Source organism: Cygnus olor, chromosome 20 (assembly GCF_009769625.2).
Source record: "Cygnus olor isolate bCygOlo1 chromosome 20, bCygOlo1.pri.v2, whole genome shotgun sequence".
Taxonomy (NCBI): domain Eukaryota; kingdom Metazoa; phylum Chordata; class Aves; order Anseriformes; family Anatidae; genus Cygnus; species Cygnus olor.
The window spans coordinates 6483246-6509463 of NC_049188.1; the positions used below are offsets into that span (position 1 = coordinate 6483246).

At 50.1% G+C, this 26218-nt stretch overlaps 2 protein-coding genes across 3 annotated transcripts in view; one reads left to right on the plus strand and one right to left on the minus strand.

The window, feature by feature from the left end:
* Window positions 1-12746: 12746 nt before the first annotated feature.
* On the plus strand, window positions 12747-23545 carry LOC121057815. The gene is made up of 3 exons (XM_040532510.1): window positions 12747-13146; window positions 19509-19652; window positions 22616-23545. Exons 2-3 carry the CDS (start codon window positions 19522-19524, stop codon window positions 23397-23399), a joined length of 915 nt encoding a protein of 304 aa, XP_040388444.1. The 5' UTR covers window positions 12747-13146; window positions 19509-19521; the 3' UTR covers window positions 23400-23545.
* Window positions 23546-23721: 176 nt separating this feature from the next.
* The window catches only part of RTN4RL1 (reticulon 4 receptor like 1), a 29122-nt gene continuing 26625 nt past the window's right edge, over window positions 23722-26218 (minus strand). For both annotated transcript variants that reach the window (XM_040532509.1, XM_040532508.1), the window contains exon 2: window positions 23722-25693. In XM_040532509.1, the coding sequence (XP_040388443.1) occupies window positions 24342-25693 (1352 nt within the window). In that variant the 3' untranslated portion in view covers window positions 23722-24341. The remainder of the gene's footprint in view (window positions 25694-26218) is intronic.

Genomic DNA, 26218 nt, shown 5'->3' on the forward strand with positions numbered 1-26218 from the left:
GGAGAAGTTTGTCAGCCCAAAGGGGGCGAGGTTCTGCAGCAGCCTCTGGGCCAGGAGGGAGGGCAGGAAAGGTGCATCCAGGTCCTGGTCCTCATCCTCGCCTCCCAGCTCATTGCCGGGCGGCCGCTGTTACCCAAACCCTGGTGTCAGCGCAGCTGCTAACGGGGGGCAGTGGAAAAGGGGACTCTTAGAGAGCTCCAGGCTCTTTTGCTGGTGCCAATTAAAGAGAAGACAGTGGCCTCACGATGCTAAGTAGGATTACTGGCAAATGAGTCTGGCTCTTCCTTTCCTGCATCATAAATCTCCCCTGCTTGTGTCTGGGTTATCGCTGAGTGCCCTCACCTGCACGGGATGGCCAACGGTGTATTTGCTCGAGTGAAAGGATGCTGGAATACCTCCTAACTGTGCAGCCAAGAGTCCCGTGGCTCCTAATGCTTTATACTAAATGTACAAAGCAAAGACGAAGCTGGGCGGTTGCTGGTTTCAAGCAGGTGCAAGGGCAGTCGGATGAGAACACCGAGGTTGGGGTGGCTGAGGGAAGATTTGGAGCATCCTTTGCTGTTGTGCTGCGTCCGGGCGTTTGGCTGCTTGTGTTGATTCCCAGTTATGATTTAACTGTTTTCACTGCACATCAATTTAAAATTAATTCTTGGTGACCCTTATGAGTCTCTGGAGGGGAGATTGCACTTGAGTCAGATCTTATTTTTAAGACGCATTGGTTTTGTGTGTTGTTTTTTTTTTTTTTTTCGTTTCCCCAAAATAAAGCCTTGAGCAGTAATATATTCGAGGGGCTGTTGTGAAAAACAAACGGTCTTCTTGCACTGATCTGCAGCAAACACACTCCGTGTTTCTGGTAGGTCGTTGCTTTACGCTGTGTATGCTACGCCTGGCAGCTTGGATGAGTGTATGTGTGGGCTTCGTGTTCCAGCACGGTAGGATTGTCCTTTTAGTGCAACGGGTGTGAGAGTGGAAGTTGATGAGTCTGATGTTTTGATTCTTAATACTCCGTGATATTTGCATTTGTTGCCCAAAGATATGGCATAACATCTTGAGGGGGGGAGGAAGGACGTACTTTCCCTCCACGTCCTCTTTCGTCATCTTTTCCCTTTGCCCTTTCTTGGTTGGTTTTGGCTCGCCCTTGCGAAGAGCAGCCACCGTGCCCACCTCCCTCGCCCTGGTCCCTCTCGCCCGCTGGAGGCGGTCGCCCTTTGAGAAACCCCTGCTGGTTAAGGTGGGAGGGAGAAACAGGGATTTTCTCTCTCTTGTGCACAATGGTCATGGAAATGTGCAACGGAGCAGGCTTCTGACAGCAAACTGCCCCAAAAGCCTGTTTGGGGAGGGAGTGGTCTGTAACATATTGTGTGTTGTAACTATTGAAGTCGTGCGGTAAATATTGCTAACCTTATTAAAGGGAGTGGAAATTCTCTTTAATATATTATCTGTGAGGATGCAAAGAGGCCCGGAGACCTTGTCTCGTTTTTTGAGTTTGTTTCTCGTGTTTACATTTTTACGTTTCATTCATACACATCTTAAAAAAAAAAAAAAAAAAAAAAAGGTGGTTTGAATCACCAGATGGATCTTCTGTGAGGACTGTTATGCATTTTTCTGTTTATTTTATTTGAATAGTTAGGTGTCTGTGTTTGGGGATGGGGTGTTGTTTGTTTTTAGATTTTTTTTTTCCTGTTTATAGTGCATTGATTTGTTGTTAAATTCAGCCTCTCTGCCATGCCAAAAGCGTGCCTATGGGAGTGTTCCCAGGCTGCTCATAGTACTTCCCTTTTCCCATCCTTGTATATTACTGTTCTTGTGAGTTATTTAAAATAAACTGGATACTTCCAAAGGCATTTTTTTTTTTAATTTGATTCAAGCTCCTTGCCCTTTAAAGGGACCTATGGGTAGTATTTTAATACAGCTTAAAAAAAATCCTTCTGAATTCTTCCTATTGCCTGATGTTTGGTGCCACAGCGTTCATCTTGGGTGAGCCTGGGGAAAGTCCTTGCTGCTCCGGTACCTTTCAGAAGGATGCTGTTGACCTGGGATGGTCCTGGTTCGGAAGAGAGCACCGAGAAGGCTGCACTTCAGTACACGACGGGCTGCAGATGTCCCAGTGGGGGGTTCTTTGCTCAGAGCTTGCCCTCAGCAAGTTGGCTGAGCAGACTTCGGCTGCCGTGCAGTTCTTGTCTGATCTGGAAAGGACGGACGCGAACATTTGTCATGTCCACTCTGACATCACTGTTGGGCAATTAAGAGGAAGAAATCTAATTTTTTTGGCCATCACTTTCGCTCTTGGAATTCCCTCATGGCTTATCGTACAAAAGGCTGAAAAATAAGAGTAATAATCCGATTTTTGTCCGTTCCCGGTGTTTTATGTTTTCCATTAGAGCCTTGCTGGTATGCTGCACTGACTTTTTGAACTGCAGGATCAAAAAATACTCCTCCCTTTTTTTTGGTGAAGACTGTCTCTGAGAAGGATAAATATTATTGATTGAGGTATTTAATACACTAATGAAACCCACAATTATTGACTATGTAATTAATATACTGTCTAAAAGTAAAGTTTGACAGCGCATATAGAAAAGCTATATTGACTTGCGCTTCTTTGGCAATGTGCCTTGCAGGTTTTTATTTATAGAAATTGAAACACGTTCTTCTTCAAGTAATGATTCAATCCCACTTTCTGCTTGCCACAAGCTAGAAGGCTGCTGTTCTTGCTGACTGTAAGGCTTTCATTTATCTGTGGGGAACTAAAATGTTCAGCGTTTAGCTTTTCTACCTATTGTATTAGGTTTCGGCGCTAAGCCGTGGCGTTAATGTGCGCGGTGCTCTTTCTCACAGCTGGGAAACCAGACTTTTTCCCTTTATTTTCCTTTATTTTTGCAAGTAAAATTACAGGAGGAGCTCCTGACTTGCTAATGGTGGGGAGAGAAGAAAGCATGGGAAACCCAAGGGCCATCTCAGAGGGTTTTGGGTAACGCATTTGTTTTTAAAGCATCCCTTTGTGAGAAGGGGTGTGCTTGGGGAGCCCGTATCCTGGTTTAGGCTGCAGGTGATGCCTGGTTTTGTCCTGGGTGGCCCTTCAGGGTTGCAGCAGCAAGGTCTCATCTCCTCTCCATCCTGCATGGGCACTACATGCTCCTGTCCCATCCCACTGCATCCTCATCCTCGTGGCCGCCCTCCTCCTGGAGCCTCGGCACGTCTCCTGCCTCCTGTGCCATTTAAGTTGCCATAAACCACGTATAAATTGCCAGGAAGCTGGAGCTACGTTCATAAACTGCTTGAAGTTGTTCGTGTGCCCTGCGAAATGTTAAACTTCTTAGCGCCAGGTGAAGTTATTTACATCGAACTCAGAAGCCGATAATGAAGGTTTTTTTAGATTTCAAGTGATTTAAAAAAAACTTCCAAATCCCAAGCGTATCAGCTATCTGGTAATTGGAGCTTGTGCTGTCATTAAAAATGACAGCTTTCTCCAATAACATTCTTAGTGCTTGTAAAATGCAGCTAACATAACCTATATTTAACTTGTATTAGCTAGAATTTCCTTCCCATGCTTGCTTACTTTCAGACCTTTGGTGTGCATACCGAGGTCCTTCATGAGCCATGTATTATTTTACCACCTTGGAAGAGCAGAAAGCTTTTAACCGGGGCTGGACAGCCCGGTGGCTCTTTGGTGGCTTCCCCATGGAAGTCTTCTCCCAGCCAGCTGGGAAGCAGAAGCCCTTCTCCTGGCAGAAATAAACCTCGAGCAATAAAATGTGCTGCAAGAAAGCCAGGCTTCCCTTTCTGCTAAAGGTTAGAGCCTTGGAGCTCCTGCTCCTTAACCCTGCTGAACAAACAAAGCCCTTTTTTTTCCTCTGCGGTCAGTTAAAAAACATTTGCATGTGGAATCGCCGAGGCGCTGTCCCATAATTGAGATGCTGGGTGGCAATCTGCTCCCCTCCTCCGCCTGGAAGTGTTCCACGCAGAACCCTCTAATTAAACAGAAAATGGTTTGTCATGTGTAACTGCCTCTTCTGAATGTAACAAACTCATTTCAAGAGATGCCAACACCGTCTTTATAGCTGGTTTAATAATCTTCTCTTGAATCAGAGAGGGCTCTAACCTCGTATTTCACTTCACCAGCTGTTTATTTCTCCGCGTTTTTTCTTTCCCCCTTACGCTGGGAATGTGTAGACGACTTTTGTCTTTTTTCTTTTTTCTTTTTTTTTTCTTTTTCTTTTTTTCCCCCTGGTGTGGAAATCCTCATTAGAGTAACGGAGCTGAAGCCTGCGAAATAGTCTGCTCGGGCTGCTTCTTGCAGGCGCTGCTATTTGCAGTGGGAGCACGTGCTGGCTCTTAGCGCCGAGCCCTGTCAATCAGCAGCCTGTCGCACCAGGAGGGAGCCTGGAGAGCCCCACTGCCAGCCCCGTTTGCTCGGGAGCGAAGGTGTTTAGGCAGTTTACAAAGCTCCCATCTATTCTGCAGACAGATGTGCGTGCCACGGCCGCCCTCTGCACATGCCTATAATAGAAGCCATTAGCTTCCCCGTTAGCCGAGCGCCGCAGCGAGTCGCGGAGCTGCAGCGCGTTCCTAATGCATGAAGTGTGGTCTGGGCAGGACACAAATAGTGTCGCGGATTACCAGGTAAAATTGGCTTTTACCTCCCCCCCATCCTTCTCAGACAGTTTCCTGCCAAACTTCAGCTTTTAAGTCGGTGCTCAAAGAAATTCTCCCCGCGTAAAGGGCCTCTTGCTGCCTTTTAAATTGGCTAATGTTTGGCAGAAAATCCGAGGAGCTGGTGCTGTTATTTAGTGCCTTCATTTCTTGCTGCCTCAAGACTTCATCTGATATTCTGGGCTTCTGTTTATTCAGGGCCTGCTGGGGTAGCAGTTGTGTCCGCATCTCTCCTGCCCGTATTTCAGGTCCGTGGGGGCTTGTGGTGGACACTCACTGCATGGGACAAGTCTATAGCAGGCTTGTTCCTTGGTTAAAACCCATCCCGGTGCTGAGGACCAGTGCATCCCTTGTGTAGTGGCTGCCTGCGTGGTGGAAGACCAGGAGCGGTGTTCCTCCAGCCAGGAATGCTGTTAGCATCCAGCTGGGATGTGAAAATCACTCCTAGGCTTGTATCGCTAAATATTGCCAGCCTGATGCCACCATCTTCAAAAAGGGAAGGAACAGCAAGCTGACTCCTGTCAGTTTGTTAGAGCATATTTATAACTCAAATGCTAATTCCTGCTCTTGACTCATAATAGCTTCTGAATTCTGAATCTTTAAATTCCGGATCTCATGTTTTGAGGTTAATCCATTCAGATAGATTGGGAAGTAGAATTTATAATTTGGAGAAGTAGTGTCAGTCCTTCTATGCTTCAGCCCGTCATTTCACGTCGGCAGTGGGTCCCACCAGCCCGCCAGTGCTTGACCCTTCTTTATAGACCAGTCAGAACCAACGCGTTCATTTTATCTGACTTGATAGTGCACTTTCCTTCAAACTCTTCTTACCTTGGCCTGTAAGCTTAAGAGTCACGCTGACTGCCTGTCAGCATACTCGCCCGGCTCTGATTTAACTCATTCAGCTTATTGTGAGCCTTAACCTATTTTCCGCGCTGCCTGCAAGTGTACCACTTCTGTAAAGAGATTAATAAGACCCCCAAAAATAAAAATGTATCTTCATTTTCCGATTTCTCCCAAGAAGCACTACGGGCTGGTGGGGTTTGAAGGCAGGAGTGGCATTAATATATCACCTGTCAGCGGGCAAAGCCTTTCAGAGCAGTCCCCGAGCCAGCCCCTGCGTGTCCCGGTGCTCGCGCTGGTGACAAAGCTCCAGGAGCTGCCTTCACCTTGTATGAAGCTTTGCTTGACTTGCTCTCATTATGCTTTGGTCCTGTACCAGGCTGTGTGGAGAGCATGCTCATTACTAAGCGCGGTTGAAGAAAAAAAAGTAACCTGTATTTTGATTAGTACTCTGCCTTTTAATTACCATGGTTGGAAACAATTGCAAAATTATGAAGCGGTGGCTGTAAATTTCTCTTTTGAAACTTTAATGCTTCATTTCTGACTTCTTCCCCAGCTAACTGCTAAAAGATCACAGCGTTTTAATGACGCCTGCTAGTGTCGCTTCCTCCAACTAATGAGGTGTCAGTGGCGTTAGGGACAGGGACAGGTCCTGAGCAGCAGCCCGTGCCTGTGCCCTGTCTCCGTGTCTGCAGGCGGCTGGAGGAGGTTCGGTGCCCGAGCCAAGGGCTGTGGTGCTCCTCCTGCCCGTGGTGTCCTCCTGGAGGGCTGCTGCTCAAATTCAGCTTTAGACTCCTCATCCCGACCTACTTTACTATGGTGCTGGGTGCTTGTGGGGGGGGCTTCATCCCGCAGAAGTCACCGTGTGCCAGCTGTGCGGCTGCGCCCAGAAATCCCCATTCCAGGAGCTCCGTGCTGTGCACTTTTTAAGCAGTCTGGTGGCAAACACCTTGCGATGCACATTCATTATCCCAGCTTCGCTTAATGCATAAGGCTTGGTGGGGAGGAAGCGGATCCTCTCACCGATTTGTGTTTCTTCAGCTAATCCACCTCCCCGGCTTGGCACGGCTCACTTTCAGTTGCAATATTGCGTGTCTCAGAGCAGCACTACACACAAGTTTTAATTGCACTACAGAAGTGACTTTCTGCCAATAGTTCATTAGACTTCATGAATGCTCAAACTGAAGAATGGTCTCTCTGGATTAGCATCATCTTCCAAGACACCCTTCTTGTTGGAGCACTGTCAGATGAATTGATAAAAGAATATTTCTGGATTGAGCAAAAAAATTACTGTTGGGGAGATGGAGCAGTCCCGAGGTTTCCAGACAAATGAGCAAAACCCGGGGAAAGCGGTAATTCTGCATTCAGGACATCACAGGCATGACAGTAGCTTGGAAAGCCTAGATTAAAAAGGAGCTATTTTTTTTTCTGGAAATAGGAAGACGGGATTTGGTGCCAGTCAGGAGCAAAGCCTACCTGATTCGGGCAGGAAGCTCAGTTCACCGAAGCAGTTTCTCCAGGAGGCAGAGGGCAGCCGTGGTGCGGAATCGATAGCCAGCAGCCGGCGACGGTGGCAGAAGCATTTCAAACATGCCCGGGGTAATTAACTCAGAATTACCAGGTGCATATTTTCAAGACTTAAAAGGGATTTAGCAAAGGGTTTCGTGCAGCTACGTGTCTGGACACAGAGTTCTCAGTGGCCCCAGTGTGCAGGGCAGGGCCCTCGGTGCTGCTGCGAGGTGCAGCCACTGGAATAACCTCTGGAAATAGGGTTTAGGCTGTAAACCTCATTTTCAGCTGGCTCGTAAGTGCTGCTCATCCTGGGAGATAAGTCATTCCACGCCTGTCCTTAAAAATGACTGGCTCAGCTATTGTCTGCATAAAATCACCTTTGTTTATAGTGCATTCCGTAATGGATCAAGCGGCAGAGTAAAATTTAAATAAGTAATTATTGTGCAGGAGGCACATGCTAAATGGAACAATTTCCCTGGCTGCGGTGCCCTTTTGGCTGCACTCTGAGCACAAGATAACTCCCTGGGGTCTCTCTGTAATCAGGTGGGTTCAAACAGGCAGATTTTGGCAGCTCACACACCTTTGCTCTTTGAGCACTGTTGCCGTTCCAGATCTGCCTAAGCAAGCTAAAATATCGGCTAAATTATTAACTCAAAAATAAATAGATAAGAAGAAGAAAGACAGAGAGGAAAGAAACAAGCCATGGGCTTAGGTGTTCGTTTTGTTTTTAACTCAGAAAGGCAAGAACTCCAGAAACTGGGCTTGGGTTTTGGTCACAGTAAGTCAGTGCAAGCATTTCGACCTGCTGTCCCTCCCCCAAAAAATGGACTTTCTGAGAGCCATTGGCACTTCTTCCGGAGCCAGCAGGTGGAGCTTTAAGAATAGCATCCCTTACCAGCCCCATTTGTGCTGGAGCCCACTGAGTGGGAGCTATCTGTGCTGAAATTCTGATTGAATAAAAATTGTTCATTATGCACAGTGTCTGGTTCAGTACACAGAGGCAGCCCCCAGGCGCAGACCCCAAGTAGCTGCTTTCTCTTTCCCCAGATTAAAACATATGAACTGCTTTGATGTAATCTTATAACAAAGCCTAATGGAAATTTTATATCCTCTGAAGTTGACTGTCATTTCTCATTGCCCTGCTTCCTCTGTCCTATTAATACTCCAGTCCAGAGAGCCATAGCCGAACTTGTGCTCTTTTCACTCTCAAACACGGTATGCTTCCCCTTCCATGTTTAAGTTTTTATTTACATTTAAATACTGTTATATTACATTACAGTATGTTTAATCCCTTGTTTTTTTTTTCTATAGCTATTTATCATTTTAATGGAATGCTGCAGAATATTACATTGTACAATGTGTTTAAATTGATAAATTGTATTAGAAAAAAATATTGGATAGGATTTTTAATGGTAAGTGGGGCTTTAGTAGATATATTTTCTCATTAGTAGACTAACTGCACACAGACGGCATGAGGCTGGAATGTTAAGGATTTTGGGATAAGCAATATTTATGACTTATTTGACTAATTAAGGCATAATTTTATCACAAAGTTTTTCCCAGACTTTGCTGAGCAGGATGAAGGAGGAAAACTTGCCCAAGTGCAGTTACTCTACAACATCAGTTGCCATAACAACTTCATGCAATACTATATTTTTACTTGAAATTCCTTTTAAGACTCAGTTGCTGTAATAATTTGTTTCAGCTGCTAAAAGGCATGTTTCTCTTTGTGGTGGTTTCAAGGCTCTCATTACAGTAACAAAAAAGTGGCTGTGTTAATATAGACTCTTTTCATTTCAACATATGCAAAAGTTCAATAGACTCCAAAAATAGAATTAAAGGGTGGAGGTGATGAATCTGCTATAAAATCTCTTCCAGTCTTTAGGAAAGAGGAACGGGCTTAGCCGGTGAAGGTGAACTTTATTAACAGCCTTAAGGAGAGATGCTGCTACTACTCTGTACCCACAATTATTGCACCCGATGGCAAGCTAGGAAAAGCAGCTTCACATTGTATGTCCTGCTGCCTGGCACCAGCCTGAATCGTGTAATCCAAAAGGGGGGTGAAGGAGGTTTCTGCCCCCCGAGAGGGTTGGGGTCAGCTGGCCGCCGTGCCCCCGGTGCTGCTGCTGCTGCTTGGCCAGCGGCTGGCACTGCGTTGGCTCCTCCTGATGTACCTGCTGCTTTAATTCATTAAATAATCACCTCACACCAAATGTATATTGTCTACTTCTGGCCACAGGCGTACTGGAAGTGTAAAAACAATTTTCAGGCAGCCTGGAATGTAGTCTGATTTCTGATTCCGATGTTAATTCAGCGGAAGGCAAGGAGTGCATGATAAGAAAGGTGCTCGGTTTTGCTTTTAACCCTTTCTCCTGGCTTTTGTGAGTGCTGCTGTCTCCCAGGAACAAGCCGTGCTGTAGCTGCCCTGCCCGTTGAGCCATTCCTGCTCTGTTCTGAGTCCCCCATCTGGCTTTTGGCATCTTGCAGTCGAGGCAGCAGCTCCTCAAACAAGTTCTTGTTCTAGTTCAGCATATGGACCCTGTTTCTACTGGTGCCAGGCAAATAACAAAGTTTTAATCTGTTTGGTTAATTGAGGCAGCCAAAATAGGGCTTCTTTTTCACAGTCCCCAGGCTCCTGGGGTCTGTGGAGCACGACGAGATCTCCTGGTCCCGTACCCAGGCGGTCCTTAACCTGGGAACAAAGCAGAGAGAGGAGGGGACCCACTGTCTCCAGGTTTGACTGGGGGTCCGAGCTGGTGGCCTAATTTTTGGCGCTGCCCACATGGGTTATGGCTGATAAAGCCCCGGGGGAGCAGGCACAGGCTGGCGTTGGGGTGACAAGCACCTCTCTCTGTCCAGCACAGAGCCAGTGTGTGTGTGCTTCCTTGAGCCAGGGCATGCAGGAGCCCACGCTGACCTCTGCTCCCTCGCTGCAGTGGGGAAAAGACATCACACCTCTTAAAATCCTTGTAGGTCTCACCACCCAGTCGCTCTGAAGTTATTCTGAGCTCTGGTCTGTCATTTTACAGAATTAAGGCGTCCAGTTGGATCCCAGTCTCCTGACAACATTTCTGATTCTCCGCCTGTTCCTGCATTCCTCCCCCCCTCCCTTTTCCGATCCCAGTTCTTTATGCTGAATTACGAGGGTTAAACCAGTGGCATTTTGTTTCTGTTCCCTCTGACCAGTTCCGTCCGTGACCCTTGGATTTTTAATAACAGCAGAGATGATGGTCATTTAATGCAGCCCCCTGCCTGCAGCATAATCTTCATCAAGGTTTTCCTGTAGCCTCCCTCAGGCAGCTTATCTTGTTGCTTAATTGTCTTTATGCTTCCTCACAGCTTCCTATTTTAACCGTATTCCCCTCAAACTGCAGCCGCGTTTTGGTCCTGGCTCAGTAGTGACCGCCTTCCAGCTCGGTGTCTGTCAGCCCTGGCTGTGAAATTTGGGCTGGGCAAATTATTTTGGGTGAGTAGAGATGATAGAAAAGGGCATGTCTCACCACGAAAGATGAATCATTCTTTTGCCTTTTACTCCTTGTTGTAGTAACATTACTCCTGAGGAATTTTTTTGCTATTTATGTGACTGTCACATGCGATTCCATCAGAATTACAAAGGAATTCAGCACGAATTAGTGGCCACTTAACGTTGCAGAAGGCTGCGATGTAAATGTACTCCATGATCTCATCTACAACTCAGTCCTTAGCGGATGTTTCAAGGTAGATTTTTTTTTTTTCCTAAAGTGGCCATAAATTGCAACCAGTCATTGGACTCCTTCCAGTCCTACAGCAATTACTGGGCCAGTTCAGCTGAAGGGTTTGATCAGGTGTTTTACTAGCAGGATTTTATTTCGCTAAATGAACATCTCCTAAAGAACCGGGAATGTAATATTTACACGTTAAAGTGCTGCTGTAATGGCACTGCATTTAACTTCACTAGGAGACCAGGAATCCCGTGGTAAAATGCCTGATAACTGCTGCATTTACCAGGGGAATGAATTTATAGCGGTTGAATTCCTCCAGCAGAACAAAGGGCTGCATTATGAAAGCACCCTCGTCACTCTGACAAAGGTTGGAGCCAGTCTTGATTCTTCCTCCGGCAGAGGAAGGCGTTGCTTTGCGTCGCAGTGGTTGTTGCGTTGCCCGGCTGCTGGAAATATTTTGGGTAACGGGGTGGGATGTTGTCCTTCTGTCTTGCCCACCACGGGCTGCATATGACTTGGTCTAGCTTGGGAAATCCGGGAGAGGTTCTCCAAGGGAAGCGGTTGATGCCGGTGGGACTGAAATCACCCACTGCAGCTGCTGTGCCACGGCTGCATGCCCAAATCTGCCCTCATGCCACCCGTCCCCGTGCCCAGAGCTCGGGACAGCGCTGTGCCACCTCTGCTGCTCACTTGTATTTGGCACCTCCGTATAAATAACCCAGGGTTAGCCACGCAGCTCCTCTCTCCCTCTATTTTCTTCCGCCGGTATTAATAGTAGCTAATTATTGCTTTTACTATTAGGTCATGTGTTGTAAATACACTAAATGCAGAACGCATCCCGCGCTTGCCGGCTCGTGTGTTAATGCCTATATTCTGCCTCGTAACATCCAGCCTAATTGGCTGCTGGCGCTGCACTGCCTGACACGCCGCTTTTTGGGATAATTGCTCCCAAAGTCTCAGCATTTCAATGCGGTCGGTATTACACGATCTAGCTAAAAATCGTTCCAAACAAACCCAACCTCAGCCCCAGCCCAGCTGGGGTGGTGTCGGAGCTTCCTGGCAGGAGCAGGGGGCTCTGTGCAGCCTCTCCCCCCACAGCTCGGTGGGTTGGGGTTTTGGGGTGCCCCCGCTGCCATCAGCGCGCTGCCTGCGTCCGTGGGTGGCAGCGGGATGAGTCCCTCCCAGCCCGGTCACCAGTGAAGAATCTTTTTAATTATCCAAGTGGTGGTAAATGCCTGCTCTTATTGGTATGTGCATAAGCTGTAACTTTGCTAATTCTCATCTTTAATCTCTTCGGGCACAGCTGGATGCCTGCGCTCCTCAGCGCTGCCTTTCTCCAGCGCCTGGAGGACGCAGGCTCCCTGCCCTGTGTGCCAGTGTGGATGAGTCCCTCAGCAAAAGGGCTTCAGGCTTCTACCCCAAAAGCACTTACGGGTTGTTTGTGAGCATAATGTCACGCCAGCCTCATGGGATATGTGTGCCCTGTTCAGTTTTCAGCCGCGCAGCACTGCAAGCCTCCCAGGTGCGATGTTAGTGCTGATTTTGTCTTTTTCTCCACTTCCCATCTGGGAGCTGGAGCAGAGCAGAGCCTGGCTTTGCCATTCGCAAGGAGACTGTCTCCTTTACCCCGTGTGCTGATAGCTCCAGAAGAATCACTCGTGTTCCTTCAGGGACCCCCTTCCCCTCTCAGGCCAGTAGTAGTGCTCCTTTGTGGAGGGAGAGCCCGATGCCCTCAGTTCATCAGCAAGCGGCTGCGGTACCCAGGACGTGCATGCTCAGCTGTGCTGCTGCAGAACAGCGAATCCTCCCTTTCACACTCTTGAGCAGAGCAGAACATATGTGCTGTTACCTCTTAATTCTTCTGTGGAGCATTAGGACTAATAAAACCTTCCAGGGCGTCTGATGGCAGAAGCAGCTGATGTTGCGTGCTAAGGAAACAAAGGCTGGTTGCAAAAAAATAAAAACAACATCCCCAGCATCTACTTCTTCCAGTAACGGTGAAAAAAATGTGTGACCCTCTCCCATGGCAGGTGACATGAGTTGCTTGGCTAATTGCATGGGGCCTGCATACCTGGGTGGTAAGGAGGGACTGGAGCACCGGCATACCCTTTAAATAAGAGAACATTTAAACGTCATTGCTTTCATGTTTGTCTCCTCGCTTCTAATTACTGAAGGCAGCTGACTTTAAAGCATAGGCCATTTCCTCCTCTTCCTGCAGCGGGGTCATAACAGCTTGTTTATAGACTACCGGGCTGGTTTGCTGCAACAGATTGGGACTTTAAATAGAAGGTTGCTAAGAGTGAGGTAAGGGCGATGAGAGCATCGGGCTCGCTCAAAACAAGTCGCCTGGTATTTGGGGAGATGGGAGCGGCCAACAAAAGAGCATCAAGGGAGCGGCGAGGGAAGAGCAGTTGTCTCCAGCAGTTGCCATAAGACGTGTGCGAAGCTAGGTATGTCCTTTAACGAAGTGTGATTGTGCCAGCTGTGTCCTGGGGAAACCTCTCCCTGTTTTTTTCCTGGAAGATCTCACGAGACGGCAGCGTTACTAGTTATTTATTCATCCTCAGCAAAATGCCAATAGCTCCTGTTTGGTGTTGGGCTGAATATCAAAAAAGTTGATTCATTGACTTAAAAACAAAACAAAACCTACACTGGACAAATGCTAGAAAACATGTGTTGGTAAAGAGGTGGACTGAGTGATGAACATATTTTCTATCTCTTGTATCTCTGACTCATACGGCCCTAGCTTAGTGCAGATTTTATTATCTTATCAAACAATTAATTACCTACATCCTTTAATTTCATATATATACAGTTGGAGATTGTTGTTTTTGTCTTCAAGTGCCTCTTATCCTCCCCAGTAGACCGTTGCTGCTAAATAGAAGGGATTATTTTCTTGGTGGCCATGCCAGATTTATTTATACTGCTAAGCCTGCTCTAGGAATTGGGGTGAAAAAGACTACCAGACTATCAAATTCAGCTTACCCCCTCGGATTTAGTCCCTGGCAAGGCTTCCGCTGAAGTCTTGGAAGGAAAAAATTCATTAGATGAACCTTAGCATGATTTTTCCGTGGCTTTGATTTTAATCAAAGTGCAGGCTGGAAATTGTTTTATCATTAGGATCTGTTGACTGAATGTCAATGTGAGGCGGTTACCCCCGCCTGCCCCGACTCGTGTACAGACGCATCCTGTGTGCTTAGGTAAATCCCAGGCTGGGAGTGTGGAACAGCAAAAAGGGCAGAAATTAGCCTCTAAGGCTTGCAAATGCACTGCAGGCTGATGCCTTTCTGCATTTCAAGGACCTAAGTTCAATTGCAGCACTGTTGTTCTGCCTGTCCATAATGGGCTAGCTAATCAATTAAAACGGTCCCTTCTCAAACCGTTGCAGGAGGGAAGCGTGGTGCAGAAAAACTGCCCGCAAGGTCCGCAGGCTGCGGGTTAAACACCGCAGCTTTTTATCCCTAGATCTGCTGAATCCAGCCGGTGTGTTTTACCCGGGTTGCTGGGAGCACAAAGAGGAGAGACGCTGGTGGAGCTCTTTAGTAGGTTACCGAGCGGTGTTTGTGCATACGGCGCCGGAGCTCGTTCCCTCCGAAGACCAATTTACACAAGCCCCAGTGACTGCAGCGAGCCTTTAACTCCCAAACCTCGGGGCTGCAGCTCAGCATCCTTGCAGAAGACGCTGCTGGGACCTCAGGGAGCGCTGGAGGAGGGCTGGCCGCGCACCGGCCCCGCTGCACGGAGGAAGGAGCCTGCCGGTGTCGGAGCCGGCGTGCCTGCGCTTTCTGTAACGCTCGCTGATTAAATCCACCGCGGGTGTACGCGTTTGAATTTTAAAGAGCCTCGCTTTCCAGGTCAGCGCAGCGACTAGCTCAGCCCCAACTTCCTTGTGAATGGGAAATAAAAAGGGAGCGGGAGGCTTTGCGTGTTCGAGGCCGATAGGGTCTGGTGCCTGCGCATCCTCGGGGCGAGCTAGCGGCCACGCAGACAAACCCCTTCCCGGTGACACAGGGCCAAAACCCACTGCATGGCAGGCAGAGGTTTTCATTGCTAGCTGGAAGGAGTGGGTCAGCATGCCCTGCTGCCAGGACCAGTATAAACCAAGAGCAATCAGGCTGGAATTGGTGGGGACAGAGGTGTCAGGGGTGGCGTAGGAGCGAGGCGATGCCAGATCCCGATGGCACGATGCCTGCGCGCTGCATCCTGCCTGCAGACCAGCTCTTCCCGCAGCAGAGGAAAGTAGGTCAGCACCAGGTTCCCCGCCTGCCGGCACAGGCGCTGGATTACACGCCCGCATCCCGCAGCAGGAGCGGCTGCGGTGTTTTTCCTCTGGGAAGGCGCACGGAGAAGCAATTCGGCGCGGCGTGGTGCTGGCTGGGGGCCATGCTGCGTTGGCTGCTGCTGCCCCAGTGTTCAAGTGGCTCGGAGCCCTGTCTGCCCCTAAATATCATGGGGGATGCTGCCCCTCGCAGCAGGGCGGTGTTTTGGGAGGGCTCCTGGCATGCTCTCAGCCCCTGCCCATCCCCTGAAGGTCCGATCCCGTGCATCTCCGCGTCTCACCACGGCTGTGAAGCTCCAGTTCTACTCGAATGATTACCCGACACGTTAATTGGGACTCCCGCTATGATTAAAAAGAAATTTCAGATTAAGCCCGCCATGCTGTGTAGCTCGGGAAGAAAACATCTCTTTATAAACACAGCAGGAATGCGGGGACTCCATTATTATTGTTTTTTCTAACTTTGAAGAAACTGGCTCTCGCCGCTGCTTTGACCACAAGGAGACAAGTGCGGCAGTCACTCGGCTACGGTTGAAGCTAAGCGGAAGGGATGCTAGCGGGGAGATAAAATTGCAGGGTGTTTTTCCTTCTTTTTTTTTCTTAAATCCATTATGATTATCACATTATCTCTGCGGACCTCAGATCCTGTCCGGGTGGGTCTCTGCAGACTCAGGCAGAGCTTGGAGGAACCCGCAGGCTGCGGGAGCCACGTGGATGGGCGAGCATGGTCACGAGCATCCCTGGGGACCGTCCTCATGTCAGTGTCACTCAGGTTTTGGGCCTGAACTGCTGTTTTGATGGGGACAGCACCGACTGCTAGGTGAAGTGTTGCGAGGCCTCATACACTTTAAAACTATTTGCTCTATTTATTTTCGACGTGGAAGGTTGTAACGGAGCTCGCAGTCAAAATCTAACCCTCCTCCACAAAACACTGCCTTCGGCCGGGGAAAATCCTCTACGAAACCACGTATTCCTTCACGCATGAATCTTTTTGCCTTCGTAAGAATGAATCTTTCTGCACGCAGGGTTTTAGGAGGGACCCGCCACAGACCCCAGGCAGCTGAGCTCGCTGTGAGCCGGTGGCACAGGGAACCTCCTGCATCATGGTGGGAGCTCAAAACCCAGAGCAAGAAACATGGTGGGTCTGCAGGATCCTTGCCCTACATTTACTCCGTGCTGGACTTGCTGAATCGCCAGGCAAGGGCAGTGCTGGATTATCCCCCACGCCCCCTTCTTCCTTATAAACTCCCCTTCTGGTGTTCCAGCCGAAGCAGCATGAGGCGAGTAAAGTCTGCTGCTCAAATGAGAGTGGATAAGCTCAGTTTACTTGCATTTATTCATGACTTCACCACTCCACTGGGGCCTGCAAAATCAGAGCCAAAAGGAACTGCAGCGAAAATTGGCCTACATGTGACGGCTTTAAATAATCTGCCCTTTTGCTCTAGTTCTGTGTTGAGATGTGCTGGAAGCCTGAGGAGCTGGGAGCTGGCTTGGTGTAGGTGCTACGTTTTGTTTTCTTGCTCCGGTGTTTGAAGCTGCCTTTGGTCTCCTGCACACGGAGGAACTCGGGGAAAGTTACGCAGCTGGGGAAACAAAAATCTATTTAAGAATTCCCGTGTTTAGTGCACGGCTTGAAATTATGGGAATCAGCACAGATAGTGGATTAGCTCTTAATTCCACAGACGTGAAAAATAAGGAAGAAAGCAAACAGAAATAAACTGGTTAGCGCATGTTCCCGATATTGACACCCAGGAACAGGGCGGTGTGCCGGGCTAGAAAACACTCACTAGGAAGCTGGCAGGAGGACACTTTGCATTAAAAACTGTCTTCTTGTTTGTGCTTGCATTGTGCAAACAGATGCAATTCCCAGGGGACCCCAGGGATGCCTGCACCAGCCGGAAGGGCCGCGTGAACCATCGAGGAGCTGGGTGCTGCCGGGCTGAGCGAGGCTTCGCTTCGGCACCCGTGCAGAAACGGGAGCGGATCTGTCTGCAAACCAGGTCACCACTGCTCGTGCGTGTGTTCTCTTGGGCCTCCTTGAATCACATCATGATTCCTCTTCCCCCCCCAGCTCCCAGCAGCTGGGATTACTTTTCACGTGCTGTGCTCGCATAATTGCATCTAATAATTTCTCAACTGCCTTTCCTTCATTCTTGAGTCACATATGACCGCCTTTTCTTTTTTTTTTTTCCCCTTTATGTGGCTACACAACCCCACCCCAGCCTGCACGAGTGCTCTCCTGCCTGCTTCTCCTGCGCTGTTGCCTCCTGTCTCACTTTTCCACCTTGGTTAGATCCACAGAGGAGGACGGACCCGCAGAGGAGGAGATGCTTTAAAGCAGGGCTGCTGCCCGCGCTTACTATCAGGAAAAAAAAACACACAAAAACAGCAAAAATCTTGGGGGTTGCTGCAGCCGTGAGCATGCTGGTGGTGCTCGTGGTGCCCCCAAAGGGGCATTTCCCAACTTCACTCTGCAAAAACCCCGTTGCAGCCACGCGATGAACCTGGCGGTCTGGGTGCCGCCGCGCCAGCTCGTCGGGTCAGGCTGTTAGCCTCCCGTGGTATATTTAGTTCAGGTTTAGCAGGGGCTCTGCGTGCTTGTGTTCTCCTGTCTCCTTCACTTTCGACGTGCTAAGTAGATGCAGGAAGGAGCCGAGAAGTCTGCCCGCTGCCGCGAGGATGCAGGAGCGGTGGCAGCCTGCGCTGCGTAGCGATGGGGTTGGGGTATTTGGTTGCTTGGTCCTCGGGATCCTTTGGCAGCCTACGCACTGAAAGTGTCACTCTGCTTTTCCTTTTTTATTACTATTACGTATTTTTTTAGAATAAGGTTAATGCATGAGTTAAAAACAACACAGACAGAAAGGGCAGTTATGAGACAGTCGATCTGGAAGCGCTTCCTTAGAGAAGAACAGTGAGAAGCCAAAAACTACGACTCCTGGATAGCTCAGCTGTAGGGTGGGCAGAGGGAGCAACTAGGAAAACTTTTTCCAGGGAGAGTAATCTGCACACAGTATTGAGAAGCCAGGTCTGAGTCTGTGGGAGAAAAAATACCACGAAGTCAAGCTGGCAGGCGCGGAGCAGAGGCGTGTGCAGTACTGGTGGAGGTGCGGTGCCCAGCCCTGTGCCTCGGGCATCACAAGGGCTTGCAGATTTGCACAAACAAATCCGTCTCTGGGGATGGCAGTCCTGGCTGGGCGTGGGATCCACTCCTCTGGAAAATGAAGCATGCAGACCTGAAAATGGAAATCTTTCCGGGTGAGACAGCAAACAGCTGAGAGAGTTTTGTTCTTTGGTAACGGCCTCGGAAACCTGCAGTCTGTCATATGAACAGCTTCATATTTTACTAGAAGAGTGTTTTTCTTTTGACCCCGTGTGGCAGAGCAGCCACAGAAGGCAGGAGGGGAGCTTCCACTCATTTAAATCCTGTTTTGCTTTTTCTCCCTCTGCTAATTTTTTGCCTCCTGGGCAGGATGGGGTGAGCGGCTGCAGCCAGGCAGATGCTGGGCGTGGGCATCCTCCAGCATCACGCTGCCTTCTGCCTCCTCCCAGGGACGAATTTCCCCATCCAAATGAGATTCGTCAGTTTAAACCCACGATTTCGCTTCGTTCTTCAAATGGAAAACACAGAAGTCAAAGCCTTTGGCAGGTACTGCTGTGCTGGATAGGGCTTTGCGAGCAGGAGACCGCAAACAAGCGGAGAGAAGAGATGGAAAAGAGAAAGGAAATTCTGAGTAATTTTAGGAAGTCTTTCACCAAGCGGATGGCAAACAATGCGTGCCTGACCCTCTGCCTGTCTGCGGTACGAGGGCTCTGACAGCCAGCTTCCTGAGAGTGCAGTAAGCTGTTCATAAATCAAAAGCACCGAGACTATCAAATTTGTTTATTACTCGGGGTTGTGCCGCTCTGCTCAAGTTGAGTAGCTGTTTTGTTTCCTTTCTTCTAGCTGCGTTCCCGAAAAAGATTTGTTGGAACATAGCTGCACAGATCCCTTTATCCTTTTATTTTATTTTTATATTTTTTTTTTCCCCCAGAAGATACAGAGAGCGCCCTGGTAGAGCTGGTGGTGTTAATGTTCTGCAGCAGGAGTGAAATAGCCTGGAGATGTGCAGTGCGACATCAGGGGCGTGTGCCCTAAATAGGAGGGTTAACCAGGGCTTATTCAGAAGGAAGGCAGTAATTGCAGCTTGTGTGAAGCAGTAATATTCTTTTGTGCATTATTTACCCAGGAACATCTGCTAATACATATACATTCTATGGTGCATGTAAACAACCTGCGCGGGAAGAGGATTAGGAGATTTATAAAAAATTAGAAGCAAGTTAAAAGGGCAATTAGAAGAGCAGAAAGAGATATTGAGCAGTGAATTAGAGAGGATATTTTAACACACAATCAGAGCTTCCCGAGACGTATCCAGAGCAGAGAGAAGGTAAAAGAGAAAATTGGTCAATTACGACATGATAGCGGGGAATTGGTGACATGGGAGAAGGTAATGGCTGATTTGTTAAACAGTTATTTTGATTCTGTTTTCACAAAGGAGGAAGAGGATGGAGGGCAGCTCCGGAAAGGACTCGGGCTGTGCAGATGAGGCAGGGAACAAGCCAAGGAGCCTGCGGAGAAACAAAGGCACATTTGCAGAGTGGCTGGGCATAGGCAGAATTTCACCCCTGTTCACAAGGTGGGGGAAAAAATGGATTTTAGTGGTGCTGAGCTGGGTGGCGAGGGGCTGGTGGTGCGGAGCTGGCTTTGGTCCTCTGGCCTCTAGTGATAACTGGCTGCTTTTGAGCAGAGGCCAGGGACCAAGGTGGTCCTGGAGATGAAAGCTCCTTCTGCCTTTGGAGGCTGTTCCTCCAGGAGAGGGGAGGATGGAGAATATTGACAGACAGACAGACAGACGGACGGACGGGAACACAGAGGGATGCTGCTTGTGGCGCATCTTTTACATGGCTATGGAGGTGGTTGGGCTCTCCAGCGGTGCTAGCGTGACACCTCCCCAAAACCACAGTTATCTGTGTCTTTTTTTTCTTGTTTGTTGTTCTTCATTCCCACCCCATACCCCCAACACGACAAGCAACACAAGCACATCTCTAATCACCGCTCCCATCCGTAGCCTGGTGTCAGCGATATCATGTTTCACCAGGGTGAAAAGCAGATGGGAGCTCGGGTGCAGATGGGCAGGAGACGAGGGCTGGCAGAGAGGAATTGTGTCAGGCTATGAGACCTCAAGGAGACAGTAAACTATGGAAAAGGGAAATATTCCTGGTCGTGCCATGGAAAACATGATCTTGGGAACTGTTCGTGGGGCTGGGCTTGAAACTGAGACAGGCAAAGCATGATGGAAAGCATCGGCAAAGGGAGAGCCTAGGGGAGGCTGCACCTGATGGACCACAGAAATTGTTACATTGGCTTAAAAGAAATGTGAAGTGATGCTTTTTTTCTGCACTTCCCCTCTGAAAGGGGGAGCGGGTCTCAGAGCAACTTTCTGGGGCAAAGGAAGCAAATTGGGAATGGTGACGTGGGGGCACACGGTAAGGTGTTGTCTGGGCAGCGGTGGAGAAGGTACCAGAAGCTGCAGAGGTGTGATGTCAGCTTAGCCTGGGGCACCAAACATTTATTCTCAGCATCCGAGAGGTGCTTGGTTTTCATCCTGCCTGGGAGGACAAGAGATGCAGTGTCATGTGCTTTGTGTTTTCAAAGCATGTAGGAAAAGCTCTGTATTAGCAATTACAGGATGAAACTGTGGAAAAGTGGTACAATGGATAGAAAATTGGCTCTGACTCAGGAAACAGGATTCTGCAGCCGTGAGCGAGTTTCCAGAGGCACAGTGTGGGGTCTCTTCTGGGTTCTCTTTCATTTAATTTTTTTTTATGGAAAGGATTTGCATGAACAGCCCAAAGTTAGAGCGTTAAAGCTCACCGACACAACCAAATAGAAAAGGGGAAGCGGGCATGCTGGAAGGGCCTCGTCTTGTCCCCAGCACAGCAAACAGAAAGGGAAGCAGTGCCTGACCACAGCTCAACGAGCAGCCTGTCTGCCTGGACCCAGGGAGGGGAATCATTGCCTGGCCAAAGGTGTGCTTGCCATGGGAATCCCTTCTTTCCCTCTCACAACGAAGGGCTATGTCCAGGGCAGCACGGAGGGAGTTACAAGCAAGGAGGGTTTGGGTTTGTGCCCGAGGAGAAGCGCATCCATCCGCCTCCAGCCCAGCTCTGGCTCCATGGTTATCCCCGTGTCCGAAGGGATGCACGCTTTGGGGTTGTGGGAGAGCTGCTTGGGAGAAAAGGGGATTTCTGCCAGCCCCGGAGCAACGTGCAAAATGCATGAAGACATGCTGTATGAAAGGATCGTGAGGCACGCACGAGAGCCAAGTGGGGCTGTGGTGGAGCCGCACCACGCGGATAGGAAGGTAGCTGTTGAGGCTAAGTGTCAGAGCATGCCATAAAAATTTAGTTTATCCTCAAAGAGCTGCAGTTGTCGAGGAAGAACGGGTGCAGGGAGGGGTGGCGGCAAAGGGAAGGCAGGAGGAACATCAGAAACCTGTAGTCTGTGTCAAGTGACACCTCCTATTTAGCAGTGTATCACGTCTCCCTTCTGGTTTTTAAACAGTAGCCTTTATTGCTAGGAGTTAGAGTGCTTGATTGACAAGGCTTGTAATACACCGTGGAGTTGCCTTTATTTTTCCTACATGTTAAAGGAAAAGATACTAAAAATACAATTATGGTTTTGAGCCAGGCGTAGTCTGTTCTAATATAATTCATCTCAAAGACTATCCATCGTGCCTGCTGCACCCAAATCATTTATAAAACATTAGCATCTCCTGTGCTGACATTTCACTCCTATATTACAGGAGTTATACAGAGACTTAAAAAAAAATTAATAAAGTGCTTCTCCTCTTCATTCTCCCTCTGAGAGCTTTGATTTCCAGAGTATGAAACGAAATAACCAACATAACAACATTCTCCACTTCTAAGGGACAGTGCCAGACTCATTCAGTTGCTATTGGTTATAGAGAGTAGGACGTGAGGGAGCTATTTCGGATCACGGATTATTTGTTCTGGCTGCATTGGACATCCCTTTAGTGGAGGTTTAGAGCCCTGTAGATGGAGAAGTTTGGATAGGAGTTGGAACAGAGAAGGCTTGATGAAGTAACCTCTCCCTTCCTCCTCCCTGAGTCCCTCCTGCTGTTCCCCAGGACCCGTATTCCCACCCGGAGCATCCCACCCGGCCTGGTCCCGCTCGCGGGGTGCTGTGCGAGGAGAGGGGCAGTGACACCACTCCTCCCCAAGCACCGAGCTGCTTCTAATGAAGCACGGCAGGGAAATTTCCTCTTTTGCTTGGGAGATCCCTCTGCATTTCCAGATCCCTCCAGGAGAGCTGGTGCTGTGTAAATGCCCTCTCCGCACTTGGGATCATTTTAGGGGCACAGGGAGGGTGGTGTGGGCTTAACCATGCGGCACCCACATTATAAAATGGGACTTGTGCCTGGAGCCACTGGGAGTTGCATGCTGGAAAAGTGCCCCCCTCCCCAGCTGGGATACCATAACGAAATGAAAAGCAGCCTTTTCTTGTCCAAGATCACTTTTATTTCCCTTGTTTCGTTAACCTCAGTGTCTGTTTTGTCTTGCATATCCACGCCGACAGGGAATTAACACTGACTGCAGAATTCAGGCAGCACCCACGGGCTGCACTGGGTGCCGCCCGCGGCTCTGGCATGGCCACAAAGCAGACCAGCGAGAGCATCCCGACCACCGAGCGCGTCCCAAACACCAAGTGCATCCCGACCACCGAGCGCATCCCGACCACCGAGCGCATCCCGACCACTGAGCACATCCCGAACACCGAGCGCATCCCGAACACCGAGAACATCCCGACCTGGCATCGGCTGCGGGGCTTAACTCAGGACAAGAGGAATGTGCAGCCCTTCTTCCCATCCTTCAGCTGGCCACGACCCCTTCCCATGGCTTTCTTGGGCCTTTCTCTTTCCCACTGCAGACCAGAAATGCTGGGCACCGTGCTTCTCGCAGGTCCCGCGCTCGCTGCGCTTTCCCGCTTCTCTTGGCTCTCCCCATGGCATGACCCATTCATTTTAAGAAAAAAAAACCCTGCTCCTGACACTGTCAGGGCCACCTGCAGCCCACAAACCTGCCGCCCGAGTGAAAACCTTAGGCCAGCTATAAAGGTCCTCACGCGACCAACACCGCTGGAAGCCCCCAGCCCCTCACCGCCCCGGGGCTCGCAGCGCTTTCCCAAGGCAGAGCTCTGTGGCTGTGTGCATTGGGACCGGGCATTGCTAATCCACCTCCCTCTCCCCCCCTCTTACAAATTAGGACGTAAGGGTGAGCTTTGGCTCTCTGTATATGGACTTTGTTGCATTGCATACTACCCCCCCAGACCCCTCCCAGAGTTTAGTGCTCTAAATTGCTAAGAACATTGGTCCCCCGCGCGCACTGAGGCTGCCGGATGGCTTTCAGCATCTGTAGGCACTGCTGCCGTTTGTGGTCTTGAGAAAAGGATATACTGTTCTGCTATAAATTCAACAATACAATCCTTAGTTCTGAAGATATAGTTTCCATATAGTTTATAAACATTATAAGACATACATATGGATAATTGAGGGAAAGGGGGCCTGTGCATTTGTTGGGTTTGCTTTTCAGATGTGTGAACACGGTTACAAAAAACGCACCTCCTTGCAGGTACTTCATTTCTTTAAGTTTGTTTTCTTTGTGTGTGTTTTTTTAAATTTTTTAAATTATTCCACCTCTAACCAGTCTTTCCTTTGGTAGTTGGCTACTCCAAGCCCAGCAGGCAAGCCCTGTTCTGCTGTAATGCCTGAGATATTCAGGGTTTTGAGATTGTCTTCTAATAGATTTCCAGCCAACTTTGGCCTGTGGGTTTGGAGCCAAAAGGGCTAAAACGTGGGAGAACCAATGTCCTTATTACATGAGAATAAGCGTCCTTGCACTCACTTTCAGAGAAACAGTGTAGGCTTAATTGGTGATCGTTTTTTACAGCAATAATGTTCCTTGCGGTAATTGGCGGGGTCACTCGGCGCACTCTCAAATTAACAGGATTTCACAAGTTTCCAGTTGTCCGGCTGACGTCGCCGGCAGGCTGGCCGCCGTCCCCGTTACCGGTTGTGTAAGGTTGGCTTTTTTCTCCCGGTGCAGGGCTCAGCTGTTGGTGACACCGCGCGACAACGCCTTTCAACCCGCTCCTGCCGCCCGCGCCCGCTGCCGCCCGCGCCCGCAGGCCGCCGGCCTTCCCTCGGCGGGGCCCCAATTCTCCACGTCCAAAAAAAGAAGAAGAAAAGAAACTCTGGTCCGTTGTAGGTGGGTGGCAGTGCAGATCCGCTCCGCCGCAGCCGGGCTCAGCGCATGACGGCTGCTAGCAGCAGCACAAAAACCAGGCGCGAGGCCTCGAGGCCTGCGCTGCCGGCCGCCTGCTGCACCCCGCTGGGGGCGCGGATGGGCGTCCGCCGGGTGCACTTACCCTTGCGTCTCGGGGGGCCCGTGGGCATCACGCCGAAGCTGAATTTGTGCTGATAGTCGGGCACGTAGTCGTGGACCTCGTGCTCGCTTTTCCGCGGCCCCAGCGACACCGGCTTAAGGGTTCGGTTGCGGCTTTTGTGGCTGGTGCAGTTCTTGCCGGGGCGGCGTGAGCCCGGCCGGGGCGCGGGCTGGCTGCTGTGCAAACCCTTCTCGGCCCCTCGCTCGCTGCCCTTCTCCTTGGAGGAGTGGTGGGGGTGGTGGGCTTTGGAGGCTCCTCTGTCTGCTGCCGAGAAAGTGTGTGTTTTGATCTGGTGGAGCGACTCCGAGCCCGAACAGTTCCTAAAGTCTTCGGCCCTCAGCACCTTTAGGTCCTTGCCGTGCATCCGCTCGGGGGACTCGCAGATAACGCTGGAGCTGGAGCCCCTGAAGCGGTGCAGCCACTCCCAGAGCGAGCGGGCCTTGCAGTCGCAGCTCCAGGGGTTCCCGTTCAGCCTGAGGAACTCCAGGGCTCCCAGGTGGGCCAGGCAGTCCCCCTGCAGCTCCGAGAGGCTGTTGTTGAAGAGGAACAGGGTGGTCAGTCGCCGGAGGTCGTGGAAAGCCCGCCTGTGAACCCACTGCAGCTGATTCTGATGGATGAGCAGCCTATCCAGGTTTATTAGTCCCCTGAACGTGTTCTGATGGAGGCTCCAGAGCTTGTTTCCATGGAGAAAAAGATGGCTGAGGTTAACCAAGTCAACAAAAATATCGTCCTGAAGGAACTCGATGTGGTTGTCTTGCAAGTAAAGGTACTGCAGGTTGTGGAGGCCGCCGAATATCCCGCTGGGGAGGGAGCTGAGCCCGCACTTGTACAGATACAAAGCGTGGAGTTTCACCAGCCCTTGGAAAGTGTCCGCCGCCAAAGCCCTTAGGTAGCGGTTGTCCCCCAGGTCCAGCTCCTCAAGGTTGACGAACCCCTCAAAGGTGTTGGGGTCAATGAAGGTGATGTTGTTGGAGTAGATCCAGAGGGTGACCATGGAGGGGCTGAAGTGGCCCCGCAGCAGCAGGGTGATCTGGTTGTTCTGCAGGAAGATCCTCTCGCTGTCCTCGGGGATGCCCTCAGGGATGGTGACGAAGTTGTGGGCCTGGCAGCTGACGGTCATGGGCGAGGGGTAGCAGACGCAGTCGGTGGGGCAGCCCGCGGTGCCATGGACCTTCAGCCCCAGCAGCACCAGCAGCAGCTCCGCGAGGGCCCCTGTTCAGAGAGAGGGGAGAGCGGCGTCAGGGGGAGCATCCCTCCTGCCGAAAACCGCGCCCGATTCACGCCGCTCGCGACTGAGCCGCAGAAACGGCTGCGACCGCGATGAGTGGGCTCACTGCACACGGTGCTTTTTTGGACGGGATCTACAGAGAGCTTCCTCCCTCCTTGCGCCGCCTGCCTGAGTCACGCGCTGCCGGCCAAGCCGGGCAGATGACGTTTTCTCGGGGGAATCGTCGCTGGCGATGCACGCAGCGCAGCCCGTGGCTGCAGGCAGGCGGGGCAGCCGGGGGAAGCGCAGCTGTGTGGAGCGCAAGGGTGCGAAAGCAAGCAGGGACGTGCGGGAGATGCAAACCCACAGAGGTGTGCTCCTCTAATCCTTTTCTCAAATAACCCAAGCTTCTGGCACACAGCTGTTGCAATCCCCAGCGAATCACCCCAAAATACATCCATGCCATGCACCTGCACAGCACACCCCAACCCTCCTGCGGGAGAGGGGCTGCTCTCTGTGCCCTCCCGTAG

Coding starts and splice junctions, on each gene's coding strand:
- LOC121057815 (XM_040532510.1), top strand. CDS start 19,522: ATGGAGGGCAGCTCCGGAAAGGACTCGGGCTGTGCAGATGAGGCAGGG. Junction 19,653..22,615: donor ATTTCACCCCTGTTCACAAG/GTGGGGGAAAAA, acceptor CCACGCCGACAG/GGAATTAACACTGACTGCAG.